Source organism: Oryctolagus cuniculus, chromosome 20 (genome assembly GCF_964237555.1).
Source record: "Oryctolagus cuniculus chromosome 20, mOryCun1.1, whole genome shotgun sequence".
NCBI lineage: Eukaryota > Metazoa > Chordata > Mammalia > Lagomorpha > Leporidae > Oryctolagus > Oryctolagus cuniculus.
In genome coordinates, this window is record NC_091451.1 from 6089652 (window position 1) to 6109462 (window position 19811).

The 19811-nt window shown below is 47.3% G+C and overlaps 1 protein-coding gene across 2 annotated transcripts in view; it reads left to right on the forward strand.

Annotated features, from left to right (window-relative positions):
- The window catches only part of LOC100347009 (coiled-coil domain-containing protein 170), a 51302-nt gene that overhangs the window by 17340 nt on the left and 14151 nt on the right, over positions 1 to 19811 (forward strand). For both annotated transcript variants that reach the window (XM_070065053.1, XM_070065052.1), the window contains exons 3-6: positions 5450 to 5706; positions 13031 to 13166; positions 17007 to 17318; positions 19367 to 19567. In XM_070065053.1, coding sequence (XP_069921154.1) covers positions 5450 to 5706; positions 13031 to 13166; positions 17007 to 17318; positions 19367 to 19567 — 906 coding nt within the window. The remainder of the gene's footprint in view (positions 1 to 5449; positions 5707 to 13030; positions 13167 to 17006; positions 17319 to 19366; positions 19568 to 19811) is intronic.

Below are 19811 nucleotides of genomic sequence, written 5' to 3' on the forward strand. Positions count from 1 at the left end.
CGCTGCCTGAGACACTGGCACCCCAAATGGGTGCTGGTTCACGTCCCAGCTGCTCCACTTCTGATCCAGCTCTCTGCTAATGCGCCTGGGAGAGCAGCAGAGGATGGACCAAGTGCCTGGGCCCCTGACACTCGTGTGGGAGACCTGGATGAGGCTCCTGGCTTCAGCCTCACTCAGCCCTGGCTGTTGCAGCCATTTGGGGAGCGAACAAGCAGATGGAAGATCTCTCTCTCTCTCTCTCTCTCTCTCTCTCTCCCTCCCTTCCACCCTCCCACCCTCCCTCCCTCCCTCTTTGAAACTCTACCTTTTGAATACATAAATAAATCTTAAACAAAAAGACTTCATCATCTGCTTAAAAAATGCTAGCTGAAGAAGAGACTATATATGGGGATACTACAAATTTTTAAAGGAAAAAAGATAAATTTATTTTGGTGCACAAATTTTGACATCTATATATAGTTTTTTCCTTTTTTCCCTACAGATGTATATATTCATTTGAAAGTCAGAGTTACAACGACAGAGAGGGAGACACACACACACAGAGAGAGAGAGAGAGAGAGAGAGAGAGAGAGAGAGAGAATCTGCTGGTTCACTCCCTCAGATAATTGTGAAGGCCAGGGCTGAGCTAGGCTGGAGCCAGGAGCCAGGAGCTTCTTCTGGGTCTCCCACATGGATGCAGGGCACAAACACTTGTGCCATCCTCTGCTGCTTTTTGAAGGCCATCAGCAAGGAGCTAGACTGGAAGTAGAGCAGAGAGGACACAAACTGGCACCCATATGGGATGCCAGGGTAGCAGGCAGCGGCTTTACCTGCCACACCAAAAAGCTGGGCCGTATACATTTTTCATAGTAAGCATTTTTCAAGAACTTTGTGAAAACCCCGAATATGCATGAATTTTAATTTTTTTTGTAGCAAGATAAACCTTTTAATTCCATTTTCCACCCACATTTTGAAATATGTATCCTATGGTTTCATTTGTATTAAATGTCCAGAATAAACATATCAACAGAGATAGAAAGTAGATTAATAATTGCCAAGTACTGGTAGGAGAAGGATATGGGGAGGTATATAACCACTAGTGAGTATGAGTTTTGGGGGATGATGAAAATGATGTGCAATTAGATTACAGTCATGGTTATGTGAATATATTAAAAACTACTGGGGGAAGGCCTGCAGTTAAGATTCCACTTGGAGGGCTGCCATCATGGTATAGCAGATGAAGCTGCTGCCTGCATCGCCAGCATCCCATATGGGAGCCAGTTTGAGTCCCAGCTGCTCCACTTCCAATCCAGCTCCCTGCCAATGCACCTGGGAAAGCAGTGGAGGATGGCCCAAGTGCTTGGGCCCCTGCAGCCACATGGGAGACCCAAAGGAAACTCTTGGCTGCTCCATTGCTGGCATTTGGGGAGTGAACCAGCAGATGGAAGATCTCCCTCTCCCTCTCCCTCTCCCTCCCCGACTCCCTCTCCCTCTCCCTCTCCCTCTCCCCTCCCTCCTCCCCATCCCCCTCCCCCCCCAACTCTGCCTTTCAAATAAATAAAATGAATCTTAAAAAAAAAAAAAAAAAGACCACTTGGAATGCCTCATCCCATGTTGGAGTGCCTGGGTTTGGGTTGGGGCCCCGGCTCTGCTGGTGACTGCAGCTCCCTGGCAGGCAGCAGGTGGTCACTCAGATACTTGCATCTTTATCATTCACGTGTGAGACCCTGACTCATCACCCGGCTCCTGCTTTGACCTGGCCCAGCCCCAGTTATTGCAAGCACTGGTTCGCTCAGCAGTGCTGCCACTTGCAACGTGGACAATCCCATATCAGAGTTTAAGTCCCAGCTGCTCCACTTCCAATGCAGCTCCCTGCTAATGCACTTGGGAAGGCAGCAGACGATGGCCCAAGCACCTGGACTCCTGCCACCCCAGACGGAGACCCACATAGAGTGCTAGGATCTTGGCTTTGGCCTGGCCCAGCCCTTGCTGTTGCAGCCATTTGGGGAGCAAACCAGCAGATGGAAAATATTTTTTTCTCTCTGTCTCTCCCTCTGTCTCTGTCACTCTGCCTTTCAAATAAATGAATATTTTTTAAAATATTTACATTTGTTATGGTCATTTAAAGAAAAAAATACCCCCACAATATTGGATTTTTCACATCCAGTTTAGCATTATTCCTAACATCAGCAAAATACTTCCTAGAAATATTTACCTAGAAAGATTTTATCTAGATGTAGATATTTTAAATGTCACTTTTACATATGATATGCATGCAAATTAACCAACATTCCTTAAATGTTGTAGTGCCACTTCTGGTATATCTTCATAAATGTCAATTACTGAAAATAAGTTATCACATTGACTTCTTTATTTTAATTTGTTTGATTGCCATCCGGCCTCAAATATTTTTTAAAGATTGATTTATTTATTTGAAAGGCAGAGATACAGAGGCAGAGAGAGAGAGAGAGAGAGAGAGGTCTTCCATCCACTGGTTCACTCCCCAATTGGCTGCAATGGCCAGAGCTGTGTCAATCCAAAGCCAGGAGCCAGGAGCTTCTTTCACATCCCCCACGTGGGTGCAGGGACCCAAGGACATTCCATGTGAGATGCCTGCACCGCAGGCCGGGGCTTTTAACCCACTGCGCCCAGCACCGGCCCCTTTCGCTTTGCCTTTATGACATGATCTGTGCCCTCTACCCGCCAGCTTAGTTGCTGTTGCAGATAACTAGGGAAATATGTGGAATCCCTTTTTTAAAAAAGTTATTTTATGTGTTTGAAAGAGAGAGGGAGAGATTGAAAGACCGTCCATCCACCGATTGATTGCCCCAGATGGATGCCATGGCTGTGGTTAGGCCAGGCCAGGAGCCCAGAACTCCATCTGGGTCTCCCACACGAATGACAGGGACTCAAGTACCTGGGCCATCCTCCACTGTCTTCCCGGGTATGTTCCCAGGGAGCTGGATCAGAAGTAGAGCAGAGGTCTCTTGCTCTCTCTCTCCTGATCCCTCTCTCTTACTCTCTTGCCCTCCCCCTCATCCCCCAGCCTGTTGGACTTCCCCCACCCAATAATAAACCTTTCCCTTAAAAAAAAAAAAAGTGGAACAGAAAGACTCTGAAATGGGGTGCCAGTGTCGCAGACAGGGGCTCAAACCACTGCACCACAGTGCCGGCCCCATTGTGTGGCATACTTTCCGATGACAACTCCCACACCCTGCATCCTGCTGCATACCTGTAGACTTTTCCAGACGCTATCCTAGACCCTTGACATATGTTGTCTTTAATCTTCACAACCGCCATGATAGGGAGGGAAAATATTTAACTAATTGCCTGTGGCTAGCATCTCCCTGGTCTCACTGAATTCCGAGTACTTTCTTGTTCTGTAAACTCTCTTCACTCACTGGAATGTGTTTTCACAGCAATGAAATTTTGAAAAAGACATGGCAGTATGTTTTGAGAGAGAACAGATAAGCCTTGATTCATTGTTATAATTTCACAAAACGTTTTAGATGTGGGGAAAATCCATCTTAGATACGAAGATACTTCAAAAAGCTCATGGAAAATGGAATTAAAAGAATAATTTTTGGTGCAAAAATATTTTGGAATCTACGCTTATAAGAAGTCTTCCAAAGGTTCAGGGAAAACACGTAGTATGAAAAAAATAGATTTCAGATTTTTTTGCACCAAAATAAACTTTAATTCCCCTTTCCATGAATTTTTGAAGTTTGGTCATCCATACTGGACTACAAATTTAGTTTAAAAGTGCTAGGTCTAGGCCGGTGCCGCGGCTCACTAGGCTAATCCTCCACCTGCGGTGCCGGCACCCTGGGTTCTAATCCTGGTCGAGGCGCCGGATTCTGTCCCAGTTACCCCTCTTCCAGTCCAGCTCTCTGCTGTGGCCTAGGAGTGCAGTGGAGGATGGCCCAAGTGCTTGGGCCCTGCACCTGCATGGGAGATCAGGAGGAAGCACCTGGCTCCTGGCTTCGGATCAGCGCGGTGTGCTGATCGCAGCAGCCATTGGAGGGTGAACCAACGGAAAAGGAAGACCTTTCTGTCTCTCTCTCTCACTGTCCACTCTGCCTGTCAAAAAATAAAAATTAAAAAAAAGTGCTAGGTCTTCAGACTCATACAGTCTCTGCAACCAAGAAATAGAGTGTCTCTAAACAATGCAATTTTTCTCCATAACAAAATGTTCCTGAATGATTTTGGTTATGACACCAGTAATCTCAGGGCCAGCATCGTGGTGCAGCAGGTTGAGCCGTTGCCTGTGACGACAGCATGCCATATCAGAGCACCAGTTGGCGTCCTGGCTGCTTCCCCTCCGATCCAGTATCCTGCTGACGCATCTTGGGAAGGCAGCAGATGCTGGCCAACGTGGGTCCCTGCTACCCACGTGGGAGACCTGGATGGAGTTTCTGGCTCCTGGCTTTGGCCTGGAATAGGCCTGGCGGGTTCACTCCCCAGCTGGCCACAACAGCCAGAGCTCAGCTGATCTGAAGCCAGGAGCCAGGAGCTCCCACATGGGTGCAGAGGCCCAGGCACTTGGACCATCTTCTACTGCTTTCTCAGGCCATAGCAGAGAGCTGGATCAGAAGTGGAGCAGCCGGGACTAGAACCAGCGCCCATATGGGATGCTGGCGCTGCAGGCCGGGGCTTTAACCTGCTGTGCCACAGCGCCACCCCAAGCAGGGAGCCTTTACATGCAGCCCAGAGCAGATAAGCCTCTTCCCTGAGCTGCACAGCCCCTCCGGCCCTTCCAGTCCTCTTCGGTCTCTTCCTCCTGCAGCCTTCGCTCGTCTTTTGTGTTGTTCCCTCCCACAGGCCACCACTCCTGCTTCTCTTCATAGCTTTAGGAAACTTTATTTTCCTCAAGATATATGCATAGACTTCAAAAAGTTCATGGAAAGTGGAATTTAAAAAATAAGCCTATTTTGGCACAAGAAATGTACTGTCCGTGCATAACTTTATTTTTTATTTTTTGACAGGCAGAGTGGACAGTGAGAGAGAGAGACAGAGAGAGAAAGGTCTTCCTTTGCCGTTGGTTCACCCTCCAATGGCCGCCGCTGCAGCCGGCGCACCGCGCTGATCCGATGGCAGGAGCCAGGAGCCAGGTGCTTTTCCTGGTCTCCCATGGGGTGCAGGGCCCAAGCACCTGGGCCATCCTCCACTGCACTCCCTGGCCACAGCAGAGAGCTGGCCTGGAAGAGGGGCAACCGGGACAGAATCCGGCACCCCGACCGGGACTAGAACCCGGTGTGCCGGCGCCGCAAGGTGGAGGATTAGCCTAGTGAGCCGCGGCGCCGGCCTCTAGAATGTTTTTCAACGGAGCATACCCTCAGGAGTAGATTTGAAAGGCTTCCTTGTATTGTATCATAATGAACAGCTTACCTAGCAGTAATGACTTCTTTTCATGAAGTTTTTTGGTACCCACATTGTAAATGATTTTAAGTAACTTTCTCTGTCTCACTAGCTAAGGAATCTTCAAAACAAACTCTTCGTGAAAGAAACTTCATTGCGGGAGATGCAGAGCGAGCTGGAGAGTTACAGAGAACACAACGCGCAGCAGACGTTCCAGATAATGTCCCTGAAGGAGGACATCAAGGACCTGCAGGAACTCATTGCCTCTCTATCCAGAATTAAGTCTTTGAAGAACACCAATATTCAGAGCCTTGAGAGAGGCAACTGGGACCTGACTGAACGCATTATAGGACTGGAAAACTCTCTAAGGTGGGCGATTGTCTGCCTTGCTCTCACACATCTCTTTTCTCAGAAGTTTGCAAGTAATACTTCAGCTCTAATGGGTCACAGAGTTTATTTTTTAAAGATTTATTTATTTATTTGAAAGAGTCACACACAGAGAGAGAAGGAGAGGCAGAGAGAGAGAGAGAGAGAGAGAGAGTCTTCCATCCGCTGGTTCACTCCCCAGTTGGCCACATCTGCCAGAGCTGTGCCGATCCAAAGCCAGGAGCCAGGAGCTTCTTTTGGGTCTCCCACACAGGTTCAGGAACCCAAGCACTTGGGCCATCTTCCACTGCTTTCCCAGGCCATAGCAGAGAGCTGGATTGGAAGTGGAGCAGCCAGGTCTCGAACCGGCGTCCATATGGGATGCTGGCACTGCAGGCGGCAGCCAGCAATTTCTCTCTCATGGTTCTGAAATCCAGAAGTCTAGGCACCAGCTGATCTGCTTCTGGTGAGGGCCCATCTCCTGCTTCATAGCTGTCGCTTTTCTTGATTCATATAATTGTATTTTAAAGGCTACAGACAGAGACATAGAGATAGAGATAGAGAGAGAGAGAGAGAGAGAGAGAGAGAGAAATCTGCTGGTCCAGTCCCCAGATAGCTGAAACAGCCAGGGCTGGGCCAGGCCGAAGGCAGGAGGGAACTCCATCAGGGTCTCCCACGTGAATGACAGGGCCCAGGCACTGGGGTCATCTTCTGCTGCCTTCCCAGGCACATTAGCAGGCAGCTGGATGGAAAGCAGAGCAGCTGTGTTTTGTTTGTTTTTAAGATTTATTTATTTGAAAGAATTACACAGAGAGAGAAGGAGAGACAGAGAGAGGTAGAGAGAGAGAGAGGTCTTTCATCCACTGGTTCACTCCCCAATTGGCTGCAACGGCCAGAGCTGTGTCAATCCTAAGCCAGGAGCCAGGAGCTTCTTCTGGGTCTCCCATGCAGGTGCAGGGACCCAAGCACTTGGTCCATCTTTTGCTTTCTCAGGCCGGATCAGAAGTGGAGCAGCCAGGACTCGAACTGGCACCTATATGGGAGGCCAGCACTGCAGGTGGTGGCTTTACCTGCTACGCCACAGTGCCAGCCCCGCAGCTGGGTTTTGAATTGGAGCTTCAATACCATCCCTTCTTTAATTTTTTTTTTGTCTTTTTTTTTTTTTTGAAAGTCAGAGTTACAGGGTGGGGAGGATGGGGGTCTTCCATCCGCTGGTTCACTCCCCAATTGGCTGCAACAGCCGGAGCTGCGCCAATCTGAAGCCAGGAGCCAGGAGCTTCCTCCTGGCCTCCCATGCAGGTACGGGGGCCCAAGGACTCAGGCCATCCTCCACTGCCTTCCCAGGCCATAGCAGAGAGCTGGATCAGAAGTGGAGCAGCCGGGTCTCGAACCGGCGCCCAAATGGGATGCCGGCACTGCAGGCCAGGGCGTCATCCCACTGCGCCACAGTGCCGGCCCCTCTTTAATTTATTTTAACAAAGAATGTTTTATAGTTTTCAGTGTACATATCTTACATTTCTTTTGTTAAACATATTTCTAAGTATTTTGTTCTTATTTATGCATTATGGATCAAAGTATTTCCTCAATTCCATTTTGAATTGTTCATTTTTAGGGAGTAGAAATATTTCTCTTCCTTATAGCTCTGTCAACTTTTCCTTTAGATATTTTGAAGCCATTTGCATTCTGATATCTTTCCTTTGAATTACTGCTTTTCTTATTATAAAGCACTCTTCTTTATCTTCTATACTTCTTGCTATAGTCTACTTTGACTTCCACAATATAGCTACACCAGGTCTCCTTTGGTTCATGTTTGCATGGTATATCTTCTTAAATTTTTAACTCACATCTTTGTGTTCTCACACTTAAAGTGTGTCTCCTGGAAATGCTTGGCATAGTATTTTTTTTTAAATCTAAGCTGATACTCCCATGTTTCAGTGGAATCTTTGTGTCGTTCCTCTCTAAGTAACTAGTGAAAGTGTTGAAGTCTGTCATAGTGTTATTTATTGCTTTCCCCATCTGTCTTCAGTTTATTTATTAATCCTTTAGCACTCCATGCTGAATTAATAAAATTCTTTTTTTTAAGAATTATTTTATTTATTTGAAAGACAGAGTTACAGAGAGAGGTAGAGCCAGAGAGAGATCTTCCATCCACTGGTTCACTCCCCAGATGGCCACAATGGCCAGAGCAGATCTGATCCAGAGCCAGGAGCCAGGAGCTTCTTCCGGGTCTGCCACGCGGGTGCAGGGGCGGAAGAGAGAGAGAGAGAGAGAGAGAGAGAGAGAGAGAGGTGTCTTCCATCTGCTGGTTCACTCCCCAGATAGTGGCAACAGCTGGAGCTACACCCATCCAAAGCAAGGAGCCAGGAGCTTATTCCAGGTCTCCCATGTAGGTGCAGGGGTGCAAGGACTTGGCCAATCTTCCACTGCTTTCCCAGGCCACAGCAGAGAGCTGGATCGGAAGTGGAGCAGCTGGGACTAGAACCGGCGCCCATATGGGATGCCAGCATGGCAGGCTGGGCCTTAACCCACTGTGCCACAGTGCCAACCCCAGTGAAGTTCTTATTTCATTTTTCTCCTGTATTAACTTTTTAAGGTCTTTTCAATTATCATTTAATTTTTGTCCTTGATTTTGTGATTACAAAATGCATATTGGGGGCCAGAGCTGTGGCTCTCTCTTTCTCTCCCTCTCTCTCTCTGTAACTCTGCCTTTAAAAAAAAAAAGATTTATTTTATTTATTTGAAAGACAGAGTTACAGAAAGAGGTAGAGACAGAGAGAGAGGTCTTCCATTCACTGGTTTACTCCCCAGATGGCCGAAACAGCCAGAGCTGAGCCAATCTGAAGCCAGGAGCCAGGAGCTTCTTCCGGGTCTCCCATGCGGGTACGGGGGCCCAAGCACTTGGGCCATCCTCCACTGCCTTCCCAGGCCACAGCAGAGAGCTGGACTGGAATAGGAGCAGCCGGGACTCGAACCAGTGCCCACATGGGATGCCGGCGCTTTAGGTCAGGGCTTTAACCCGCCGCACCACAGCGCCAGCCCCAAGTCTGCCTTTCAAATAAATAAATAAATCTAAAAACTGTGCAGTGGGTTTACTGCATTCCAGTTTAGCATTGTAAAAAAAAGATTTATTTTATTTATTTGAAAGGCAGAGTTACAGAGAGAGACAAGGGAGACAGAGAGAGAAATCTTCCATCCACTGTTTTACTCCCCAAATGGCCACAACAACCAGGGCTGAGCCAGGCCAAAGATAGGAGCCAGGAGCTTTTTCCAGGTCTCCCATGGGGATGCAGGGGCCGACATACTTGGGCCACCCTCTGCTGCTTTCCCAGGTGCATTAGCAGGGAGCTGGATTGGAAGTGGAGCAGCCGGGACCTGAACCGGTGCCCATATGGTATGCCAGCACTTCAGGCTGTGGTTTAACTCTCTGTGCCAAGCGCTAGCCCCAGATTAACATTTTTATGTTATCTCCCGTGTAAAAAACTTATGACAGTTTAATTCCATTTACCTATCTCTTGCACTTGTAATATTGTTATAGTTTACTTTTCCATACATTATGAATTCTAAGATATATTATCATTATTTTATTGATTACCAAATTGTAATTTCTCCTTGTCCACTAATCCTCTGCATACTGTCTTACAGCTCTCTGCAGCCACCAGAGAATTTCTTTCACATTGAAAATTTTCTGGTGTGTTTTTTACAATACAATTATTTTTAAAAGACTTTTTAAAAATTTGAGAGAGGAGCTGGCACTGTGGTGTATCGGGTAAAGCTGTCACCTGCAGTGCCGGCATCCCATATGGGCGCCGGTTAGAGTTCTGGATGGTCCACTTCCAATCCAGCTCTCTGCTATGGCCTGGGAAAGCAGTAGAAGATGGCCCAAGTCCTTGGGCTCCTGCACCCCCGTGGGAGACCTAGAAGAAGCTCCTGGATCCTGACTTCGGACCAGCGTAGCTCCGGCTGTTGCAGTCATCTAGGGAGTGAACCAGTAAATGGAAGATCTCTCTCTCTCTTTCTCTCTCTCTGCCTCTGCCTCTCTGTAACTCTGACTTTCAAATAAATAAATAAATAAATATTTTTTAAAAATTTAATAGGCAGAGTTACACAGAGAAGGAGAGACGAGAGAGAGAGAGAGAGAGAGGGAAAGAGAGATCAATTTTCTATCTGATAGTTCACTTCCCAAATGGCAGCTGGGGCAGACTGAAGCCAGGAAACAGGAGCCTCTTCTGGGCCTCCCATGCAGGTGCAGGGGCCCAAGGACTTGGGCCATCTTCTATTGCTCTCCCACGCCATCAGCAGGGAGCTGGGTCAGAGTGGAGCAGCCAGGACATAAACTGGTGCTCATATGGGATGTCAGTGTCCCAAGTGGCAGCTTCACCCACTGTGCTTTAATTCTGACCGAAGTACAATTCTTCTGACAATGTATTTTTCCATATTTTCCCCCCTTCTGTGACCACGTTTACTTTCACAGTAATTTCACAGTATTTTTCCTTTCAGCACTTCAAGTTGTCATTCACTTATTTTCTGATTGTTATGGTTTTTGTTGAAAAGTAAGCCATCAGTCTTAAAGTTATAAAGTTGAAGTGGTGTATGTTTTTTCTCCAGCTGTTTTTTTAAAATATTTTTATTTATTTATTTGACAGGCAGAGTTACAGGCAGTGAGAGAGAGAGAGAGAGAGACAGAGAGAAAGGTCTTCCTTTGGTTGGCTCACTCCCCAAGTGACCACAACAGCTGGAGCGGCGCCGATCCGAAGCCAGGAGCCAGGTGCCTCCTCCTGGTTTCCCATGCGGAAAATCTCCTCCATGCAGAAAACCTGCTCCACGGTTTCCCATGGAGGCCATCCTCCACTGCCCTCCCAGGGCACAGCAGAGAGCTGGACTGGAAGAGGAGCAACTACAACTAGAACCAGCGCCCATACGGGATGCCAGCACCGCAGGTGGAGGATTAACCTCATGCGCCACAGCGCTGGCCCCTCTAGCTGTTTTTAATGGTTAGCAATTGGACAATGATATGTCTTGGCATGGCTTACTTTGCAATTTATCCTGCTTGGGATTTGCAGTATTTATGGAATCTGTCAATTGATCTTTTTCATCAGACTTGGAACCTTTTGAAATTTTACTTTCAAGTACTGTTTCTGTCCCATTCTACCTACTCTTATCCTCAGAATACAGTTATGGGTGTGTTAAATGTGTTCCAGATGTCTCTATTATGATTTTTTGAATTGAAAAATTCCTCTTTAAATCATTTGTATAATTTCTTTTGACCTGACTTAAATTCACTAATTCCATTAGATATAATTCTTAGACGGAAGATGACATAAAAAAGATAGAATTTGGGGCTGGGTTTATGGCACAATGGGTTAATAAGCCACAGCTTACAATGCCAGCATCCCATATGAGCACTGGTTGGAGTCCCAGCTACTCTGCTCCTATGCAACTCCCTGCTAATGTGCCTGGGAAGGGATCCCCCGAGTAGTTGGACCCCTGCCACCCACGCGGGAGACCAGGATGGAGTCCCAGGCTCCTGGCGTTGGCCTGGCCCAGCCTTTGTTGTTGCAGCCATTTTGGGGGTGAGCTGGTAGATGGAGGATCTCTCTCTCTCTCTCTGTATCTCTGCCTTTCAAACAAATCAACAAATCTTTAGGAAAAAAGAGTGTGTCCTGAAACTTTACAGTAGAAAATATTGCCAACATTTATCTATTGGTAATCAAAACAAGAATCAAATAATTAGCTACTTCTATCTCATCTGTTTATGTATCTGATGATTAAACAAGTTTTTACATATGATTTTCTCTCTTACTGTACCATTGTCAGTGTACTTCCAAGAAGCTCATGTAAAACTGGGATTAAAAGATAAGTTTGGTAGATGTTTGGTCTACCAGTTAAGATGCCACTTGGGACACCAGTATCCCACGTCGCAAGGCCTGGTTCCAGCACCAGCTCCACTCCTAACTCCAGTTTCCTGCTAATACAGACCCTGGGAGGCACTGGTGATGCCTCAGGACATCTGAGTCCCTAACACCCACATGGGAAACCTGGGCCGAGTTCCCGGATCCCAGTTTCAGCTCAGGCAAAGCTGTTGTGAGCATTTGGGGAGTGAACCAGCAGATGGGAGATACCTGTTTCTGCCTCTTTCTCTTTGTCTCTATCTCTGCTTTTCTAAAAAACAAAGGGGGGGGGGTCTTTTTGGTGCAAAAAAATGAAATCCATGCATAGTTTTTATGTAATACACATTTCCCTGAACTTTGTGGAAACATTCTCATATTTCTAATTCCTTTCTCCTCATCAATCCCAACTAAAGATCTCATTTGGATCTTGTTGAATTAGGAGTACTTGTAGCCAAGTGGAACTTCCGGACATCACAGTATTACATAACCAAATTCCACTTTGAAAATGGAAGGTTTCAAACTTGACCTCTAGGGGCCAGAGCTGTGGCTTAGAGGCTAAGGCCATCACCTGCAGTGCTGGCATCCCATATGGACGCTGGTTCGAGTCCTGGCTGCTCCACTTCCGATCCCGCTCCCTGCTAATGGCCTGGGAAAGCAGAGGAAGATGACCCAAGTGCTTGGGCCCCTGACACCCATGTGGGAGACCTTGAAGAAGCTCCTGGCTCCTGGCTTCGGATAGGTGCAGCTCCGGCTGTTGCAGCCATTTGGGGAGTGAACCAGTGGGTAGACAACCTCTCTCTCTCTGCCTCTGCCTTTCTGTAAATCTGCCTTCTAAATAAATAAATAAACCTTTAAAAAAAAATTGAGCTCTGCCACGGAAACCACTACTGGACTTCACACGGGATTTTTTTCCTCTCTGCATCTGACTCAACCTAGATATACACTCATCACCGCCAACTCTTTTCACAAAGATACATTTTAATTTGATACAGCTGTTTAATATTTTTTAAATAGGGAATGTCCCTTTTTTCTTATTTTCAAATTAGATTTGAAAATTGGTTGGGTTGGGGGCCGGTGCTGTGGCGCAGCGGGTTAAAGCCCTGGCCTGCAGTGGCAGCCCATATGGGCGCCAGTTCAAGTCCTGGCTGCTCCACTTCCAATCCAGCTCTCTGCTATGGCCTAGGAAAGCAGTAGAAGTCCTTGGGCCCCTGCACCCACGTGGGAGACCCAGTAGGAGCGTCTGGCTCCTGGCTCCTGGCTTCAGATCAGCGCAGCTCTGGCCATTGTGGCCATCTAGGGAGTGAACCAGCAGATGGAACACCTCTCTCTCTCTCTCTCTGTAACTCTTTCTTTCAAATAAATAAAATAAATCTTTAAGAAAAAAAGAAAATTGGCTGGGCTGGTTTCATGATATTCTTCCCTACTGATGTCTCACACAGGGTCCATCTGGTTGAAAGAGAAAAAGCAGAGCGAAAAGCTGACCTCTTGGAGAAAAAGTTATCCGATGCTGGCAGATTCACCCCCTATCTGAATACGAAAGGACAAGAAGATTCCTTGGATATTTTCGCAGTGAAGGTGAGAACAAATTTTGATTAATATCTAAAGCAATGGGATTTTTATGACCTTGTGTTACTCCAGGAGATAATTGTAAATGTTCGATGGTTTGCTGGTTCTTTTCTTTTTTTTTTTTTTTTAAGAATTATTTTTATTTATTTGAAAGAGTTACAGAGGGAGGTAGAGCCAGAGAGAGAGAAAGAGAGAGAGAGAGGTCTTTCATTCTGCTGGTTCACTCCCCAAGTGACCACAATGACCAGAGCTTGAACTGATCCGAAGCCAGGAGCCGGGAGCTTCCTCTGGGTCTCCCATGCGGGTACCAGGGCCCAAGGAGTTGAATCATCTTCTACTGCTTTCCCAGGACACAGCAGAGAGATGGATCGGAAGAGGAGCAGCCGGGTCTCGAACCGGCACCCATATGGGATGCTGGCATTTCAGGCCAGGGCATTAACCCGCTGTGTCACAGGGCCGGCCCCTGGACACCTTTCTTTTTTTAAAGATTTATTTATTGGGACTGGTGCTGTGGCACAGTGGGTTAATGCCCTGGCCTGAAGCGCCGGCACCCAATATGGGCACCGGTTCGAGACCCGGCTGCTCCTCTTCCGATCCAGCTCTCTGCTATGGCCTGGGAAAACAGTGGAAGATGGCCCAAGTCCTTGGGCCCCTGCACCCATGTGAGAGACCCGGAGGAGGCTGCTAGCTCCTGGCTTCGGATTGGCGCAGCTCTGGCCATTGCGGCCAATTGGGGAGTGAACCAGCAGATGGAAGGCCTCTCACTCTTAGCTTCTCCTTCTCTCTCTGTGTAACTCTGACTTTCAAATAAACAAATCTTTAAAAAAAATATTTATTTGAAGGTCAGAGTTACAGAGAGAGAGGGAGAGGCACAGATCTTGCATCCACTGATTCACTCTCCAAATGGCCACAACCACCAGGGCTGGGCCATGCAGAAGCCAGGAGCCAGGAGCTTCATCTTGGTCTCCCATATGGGTAACAGGGGTCCAGGTATTTGGGCCATCCTCCACGGCTTTCCCAGGCCATTAGCAGGGAGCTAGATCAGAAGTAGAGCAACCAGGACTCGAACTGGAACCCATGTGGGATGCTAGTGTCGCAGGTGGTGGCTTTACCACTTATGTCAAAATGCCTGCCCCAGCCACATTTTTGATGTATGGAGAGAAAGTACAAGACAAGTCTGATGGTCCCTGTGATGTTAAAAAAATGGTTACAGCGAGAGGAGCTGTGACGGAATTGGGAGGAAAGGTGGTGGTGGTCAGACAATGAAATCTTCCCGATGTGGATTAATTCCTGCTGCTGACAAAATCTGGGTTTGTGGATGTGTGGGGACAGAGACCCAGGAACCACAAAACGAAATCGTTTGATGAGTGGTCTACACTGGCCGCTGGAATCCAGGATAATGGTATGAGTTGGGTTTAGAAGAAGGACGAGAGGTGGTCTCAGTAGGGGGTGACTCGTGGTATGAGCAGAGGCTGTTACAGAAGTCTGGCAGAAGGAGATCAATCAGACCATTGTCAAGGAAGTGGTGCGAGTTACCGTGAAACCTTTCTTTTTTTTTTTTTTTTTTTTGACAGGCAGAGTGGACAGTGAGAGAGAGAGACAGAGAGAAAGGTCTTCCTTTGCCGTTGGTTCACCCTCCAATGGCCGCTGCGGCCGGCGCACCACGCTGATCCGATGGCAGGAGCCAGGTGCTTCTCCTGGTCTCCCATGGGGTGCAGGGCCCAAGCACTTGGGCCATCCTCCACTGCACTCCCTGGCCACAGCAGAGAGCTGGCCTGGAAGAGGGGCAACCGGGACAGAATCCGGGGCCCTGACCGGGACTAGAACCCGGTGTGCCGGCGCCGCTAGGTGGAGGATTAGCCTAGTGAGCCGCGGCGCCGGCCGTGAAACCTTTCAAACCTCACTGCTCATTATGTAATCTTGGTGCACAGTAAGGTCCTCGGTGGCCTGATTCACGTGAGGCAGCCATCAAACACTTCTGCGGGGCAGCATTTGGCCCATGGGTTGAGGTGCTGTGTCCCACATCAGAGCGCCTGGGTTGGAGTCCCAACTCTGGCTCCTGACTCAGCTCCCTGCTGAAGCAGACCTGGGAGGCATCGATGATGGCTCTAGAAGTTGGATTCCTGCCATCCATGTGGGAGACCTGGGTTGAGTTCTAGGCTCCTGGCTTCAGCCTGGCCAAGTCCTGGCCCTTTGTGAGCATTCTGGGGACTGAACCAGTGATTGGGAGCTCTGTTGTCTCTCTGTCTGTAAAATCAATAGATCGGGGTGGCACTGTGGTGTAGTAGGATAGTCCTCCGCCTGCGGTGCCCGTGTTCCATGTGGGCGCTGGTTCGGGTCCTGGCTGCTCCACCTCTGATCTGGCTCGTGCTGGTGTACCTGGGAAAGCAGCGGAACATGTTCCAAGTGCTTGGCCATCTGCACCCACATGGGAGACCCGAGGTAGACTCCTGGCTCCTGCCTTTGGATAGATCCAGCTCTGGCCGTTGCAGCCATTTGGGGAGTGAACCAGCAGATGGAAGACCTCTCTCTCTCTCTCTCTCTGTCTCTCTCTCTCTAACTCTGAGTCTCAAATAAATAAATACATCTTCAGAAAAAAAAATAAAATCATTTTTAAAAATATTAGACTTCTTTACCCAAAATTTAGCAACTACTTTCAAAGTAACTTAAGTGAATCCCAACCTTTCTTTGCCTCTCCCAAGTAATTCACAATAACAGTCTCATTTTTTTTCTTCTCTCACATCTTTGAAAAATTCTGCCAGAATCAGATCCTATGCATCTCTGAGCTTTTCTACCCCATCCTTTTATGCTGCCTGTTTTATGCAAACGCACCATTATTGCCACGATTCCAGCTGTCCTACTTCTCAGTTCCACGTGACAGAAAGCTCTGAACCTGGACTTGCTTACTCAGCTCCCGGGGCTGCGGGTGCAGGAAGGTGGGAGGAAGGCTGTGGAGGATTCTCCTGTGGGAAGATGTGACTTTTTCCTGTCGAGTTTACAGGGGAGCCGGATGATTACAGGAACACAGAGGAAAGGCCCGGGCAAAGAAATGAGACTTCTCTTTTTTTTATCAGCAGAATTGTCATGATTACATTAGATTCCAGAGCATAATTGCATCTTCATGGGAATAAACATTTTCCTGTTAACTTTTCACTTAATGATCTTAGCATTCGTCAGTAGCACTTACCTGAATCATTTCTTTCTTTTTTTCTAAATTTATTTTGATTTATTTGAAAGGCAGAGTTACAGAGGAAGGGAGGGAGAGAGAGAGAGCTTCCATCTGCTGGTTCACTCCCAAATTACATCAATGGCTGGGCTGTGCCAGGCTGAAGACAGAAGCCCAGAGCTGCTTCTGGGTCTCCCACATGGGTGCAGGGGCCCAAGCACTTGGGCCATCTTCCACTGCTTTCCCAGGTGCATTGGCAGGGAGCTGGATCTGAAGTGGAGCAGCCGGGTCTTGAACCGGCTCTCATACGGGATGCCAACACTGCAGGCAGTGGCTTAACCCACTGAGCCACAGCGCCAGCCCTGAATCATTTATTTCATTAGGAGTTGCAAAATGCTGATTTCTAAATTTCTCTCATTCCTTCTACATGTATTCTCTGTGAGGAATTACCCGTTACCCGCTGGGGCCGTGTTGTTAGCTGCTTCTCTCAGCTGAATTTCCTATGTTCCCAAAGCAGTTTCTCCAGACCACTGTTTCAGTTCCTCTTGCTGTTCTAGTCAGTTCTATTGAATATGCCCCAGTCTCTGTTGTCACTGCAATTCTTTCTATTGTGGCATGTTTACATTTCAAAAGATACGTTACACTTGACACGGAAATTGTAACCTCTGGGTTGGTATTTGTAGGACAAGGGTGAAGCTCTCCTGGCCAAGAACTTTGAGAGGGACATCTTCTACTCTGAAGGACCAAAAGACGGGCAGAAAATCTGGGAAAAATGCCAACAAGATTTGATCCACAAAGAAAAGCAAACACCCGAGCTAGACAGACGTCCGTATCCGTGTGCCTGGGGCGCCGACGCGGGGCAGTTCCAGTACCAGCAGCTGCTGAGCCAGCTGGCCACTCTGCTGAGTGACAGCGTCGGCCCCATAGCAGCCACAGAGGACGCGGTGAAGGAGCGGATACAGGAGATGGGCGCCAACGCGCAGTCCTGGAAATCCGTAAGTGCATCGACAGATCGAGGATTCCAGTCTTTTAACCTGTAGGTGTTGATACTGTCCAACTTGTAGGATCTGTGGCTCTGAGTCGTCATTTTACTATTTTATTATATTACTATAGTCGAAGGAGAGAAGAGGTCGCTCAGTATGACGCATGCCTGTTAGGAGCACAGAGCCCAGGCTGAACCCCAGACTGCCTCTGGCCAGCTGTGTGTACTTCAGCATGATACTTACCCTCTCTGGGCCTAATTTTCATTTGTAGAATGAGGTGGTTCCCATCTCACGGGATTGTGATGGCCAGGATGAAATGGGTTAACACATGATAAATGCTTAGTATGGTTCTAAGCTCAACAAATATTGACTAAAAATAATGGTATGGTGGAAGACAGTGTTTGCATGCTGAGCCAATCAGTCTCAGCACAAGCTTCATTTACTGGGGGAAGCTATCATACTACTGATGCAGCAGGCTTAAGTGGATCCATCCCTTTGTCTGAGTCCAAATCATTTTAGCAAAAGTTCATGACTCCTCATCCTAAAAGTCAAATGATGGGGCCAGCGTTATGCTGCAGCTGCTGCCTGCAGTGCCGGCATCCCATATAGGTGCCAGTTCAAGTCCCAGCTGCTCCACTTCCGATCCAGCTCTCTGCTGTGGCCTGGGAAAGCAGTGGAAGATGGCCCAAGTGCTTGGCCCCTGCACCCACATGGGAAACTCAGACGAAGCTCTTGGCTCCTGGCTTTGGATCGTCCCAGCTCTGGCTGTTTTGGCTATTTGGGGAGTGAACCAGCAGTTGGAAAACCTCTTTCTCTCTCTCTGCCTCTGCCTCTCTGTAATGCCACCTTTCAAATAAATAAATAAATCTTTTTTTTTTTAAAGTCAAATGTGAGAAATTGCTCACATTCCATGTGTTAGTGAAACCTGCTACTATTAAGTCTGTTTGAGTTCCGATGTTTTAATACTGTGCTCTCTTAAAATTCATTGCACAACTTTATTTTCAGAACTAACTATAATGTCTTATTTTTATATATATAAACTTTTACTTTATTTTTTCAACCAACTCTTAGGAGAGTATTCAAAAAAGTTTGTGGAAAAATGAAATTAAGATACATTTATTTGGGTATAAACATTTTTAAAAAAATCTATGTATATTTGTATATGTTTTCTTTCTTTCTATTATTCATTTTTTAAAAAAAATTTGCGAGGCAGAGGGAGATTGAGAGAGAGAGAAAGAGAGAGAGAGGGAGGAGAATGCCAACAATAGCCAGGTTGTACCTGGGGATGAAACTGGGAGCCGGGAATGCAATCTTGTCTCCGACATGGATGCTAGAAATGCAATAATTTGAGCCATCGCTGCTGGTTTCAGGGTTTGCCTTAGCAGGAGAGTCAGAGAGTCAGGATAGAGCTGAGTACTGAACCCAGTAGGCTCATATGCATATAGGAGTCAACTGCTAGGATAAAGTCCTGCCCTTATAATGTGCTTTTTTTTTTTTTAATTTGACAGGTAGAGTTATAGACAGTGAGAGAGAGAGAGAGACAGGGAGAAAGGTCTTCCTTCCATTGGTTCACTCCCCAAATGGCCTCAATGGTCAGAGCTATGCCGGAGTTGTGCCGATCCAATGGCAGGAGCCAGGTGCTTCTCCTGGTCTCCCATGCGGGTGCAGGGACCCAAGCACCTGGGCCATCCTCCACTGCCTTCCCAGGCCACAGCAGAGAGCTGGACTGGAAGAGGAGCAACACAGGACTAGAACCCAGTGCCCATATGGGATGCCAGCGCCACAGGCGGAGGATTAACCAAGTGAGCCACAGCACCGGCTAATGTGCATTTTTTTTAAAATGAACTTTTGGAAGGTTCCCCCCATCGTGTCAAATTTTCCTAAAAGGCCTTCCCAATTCTCTGCCTAGTAACTTGATGTCACCACAGTGTCCATATACGTAAAACCTGCGCGAACTTGATGTCACCACAGTGTCCATATACGTAAAACCTGCGCGCGAGCGTTTGAAACGACGTAGAAAGCACAGACCCTCAGGAGTCTTGTGCTATGTTTCCTTGCAGAGAACGGAAGACCTGCAGCAGGAGATCCAGTGGCTCACGAAGCAACTGGTGCAGCTGCACCCTCTCGGTGAAGACGCGGCTCAAGAACCATCCCCCAGTGAGGAGAATTACTGGGACCAAAAAAGACCCTTGAGACGCCTGGAAGGAAAAATTGACATCAATGACTTTTTCCAACGGAAATTGGATTTGGACAGGAAGAAAGTAAGCGTTTCCTGAAGTGCAGGCATTTCAGTGAAACACTGTATTTTATTAGTAACTTTAACACTGTTTAACATTTAAAGATGTTAATACTATTTACACGTTTTTTCCCCAAACACAGAACACTTTATTATTCTAGCAATATGTAAAACAAATGTGACTTTAAATGTTCATAACCCCATTATGCATCGTGATTGGCAGTGTCATTCAGCTCACTCAATTCTTGAAACTTACTGACCTTTTTTCA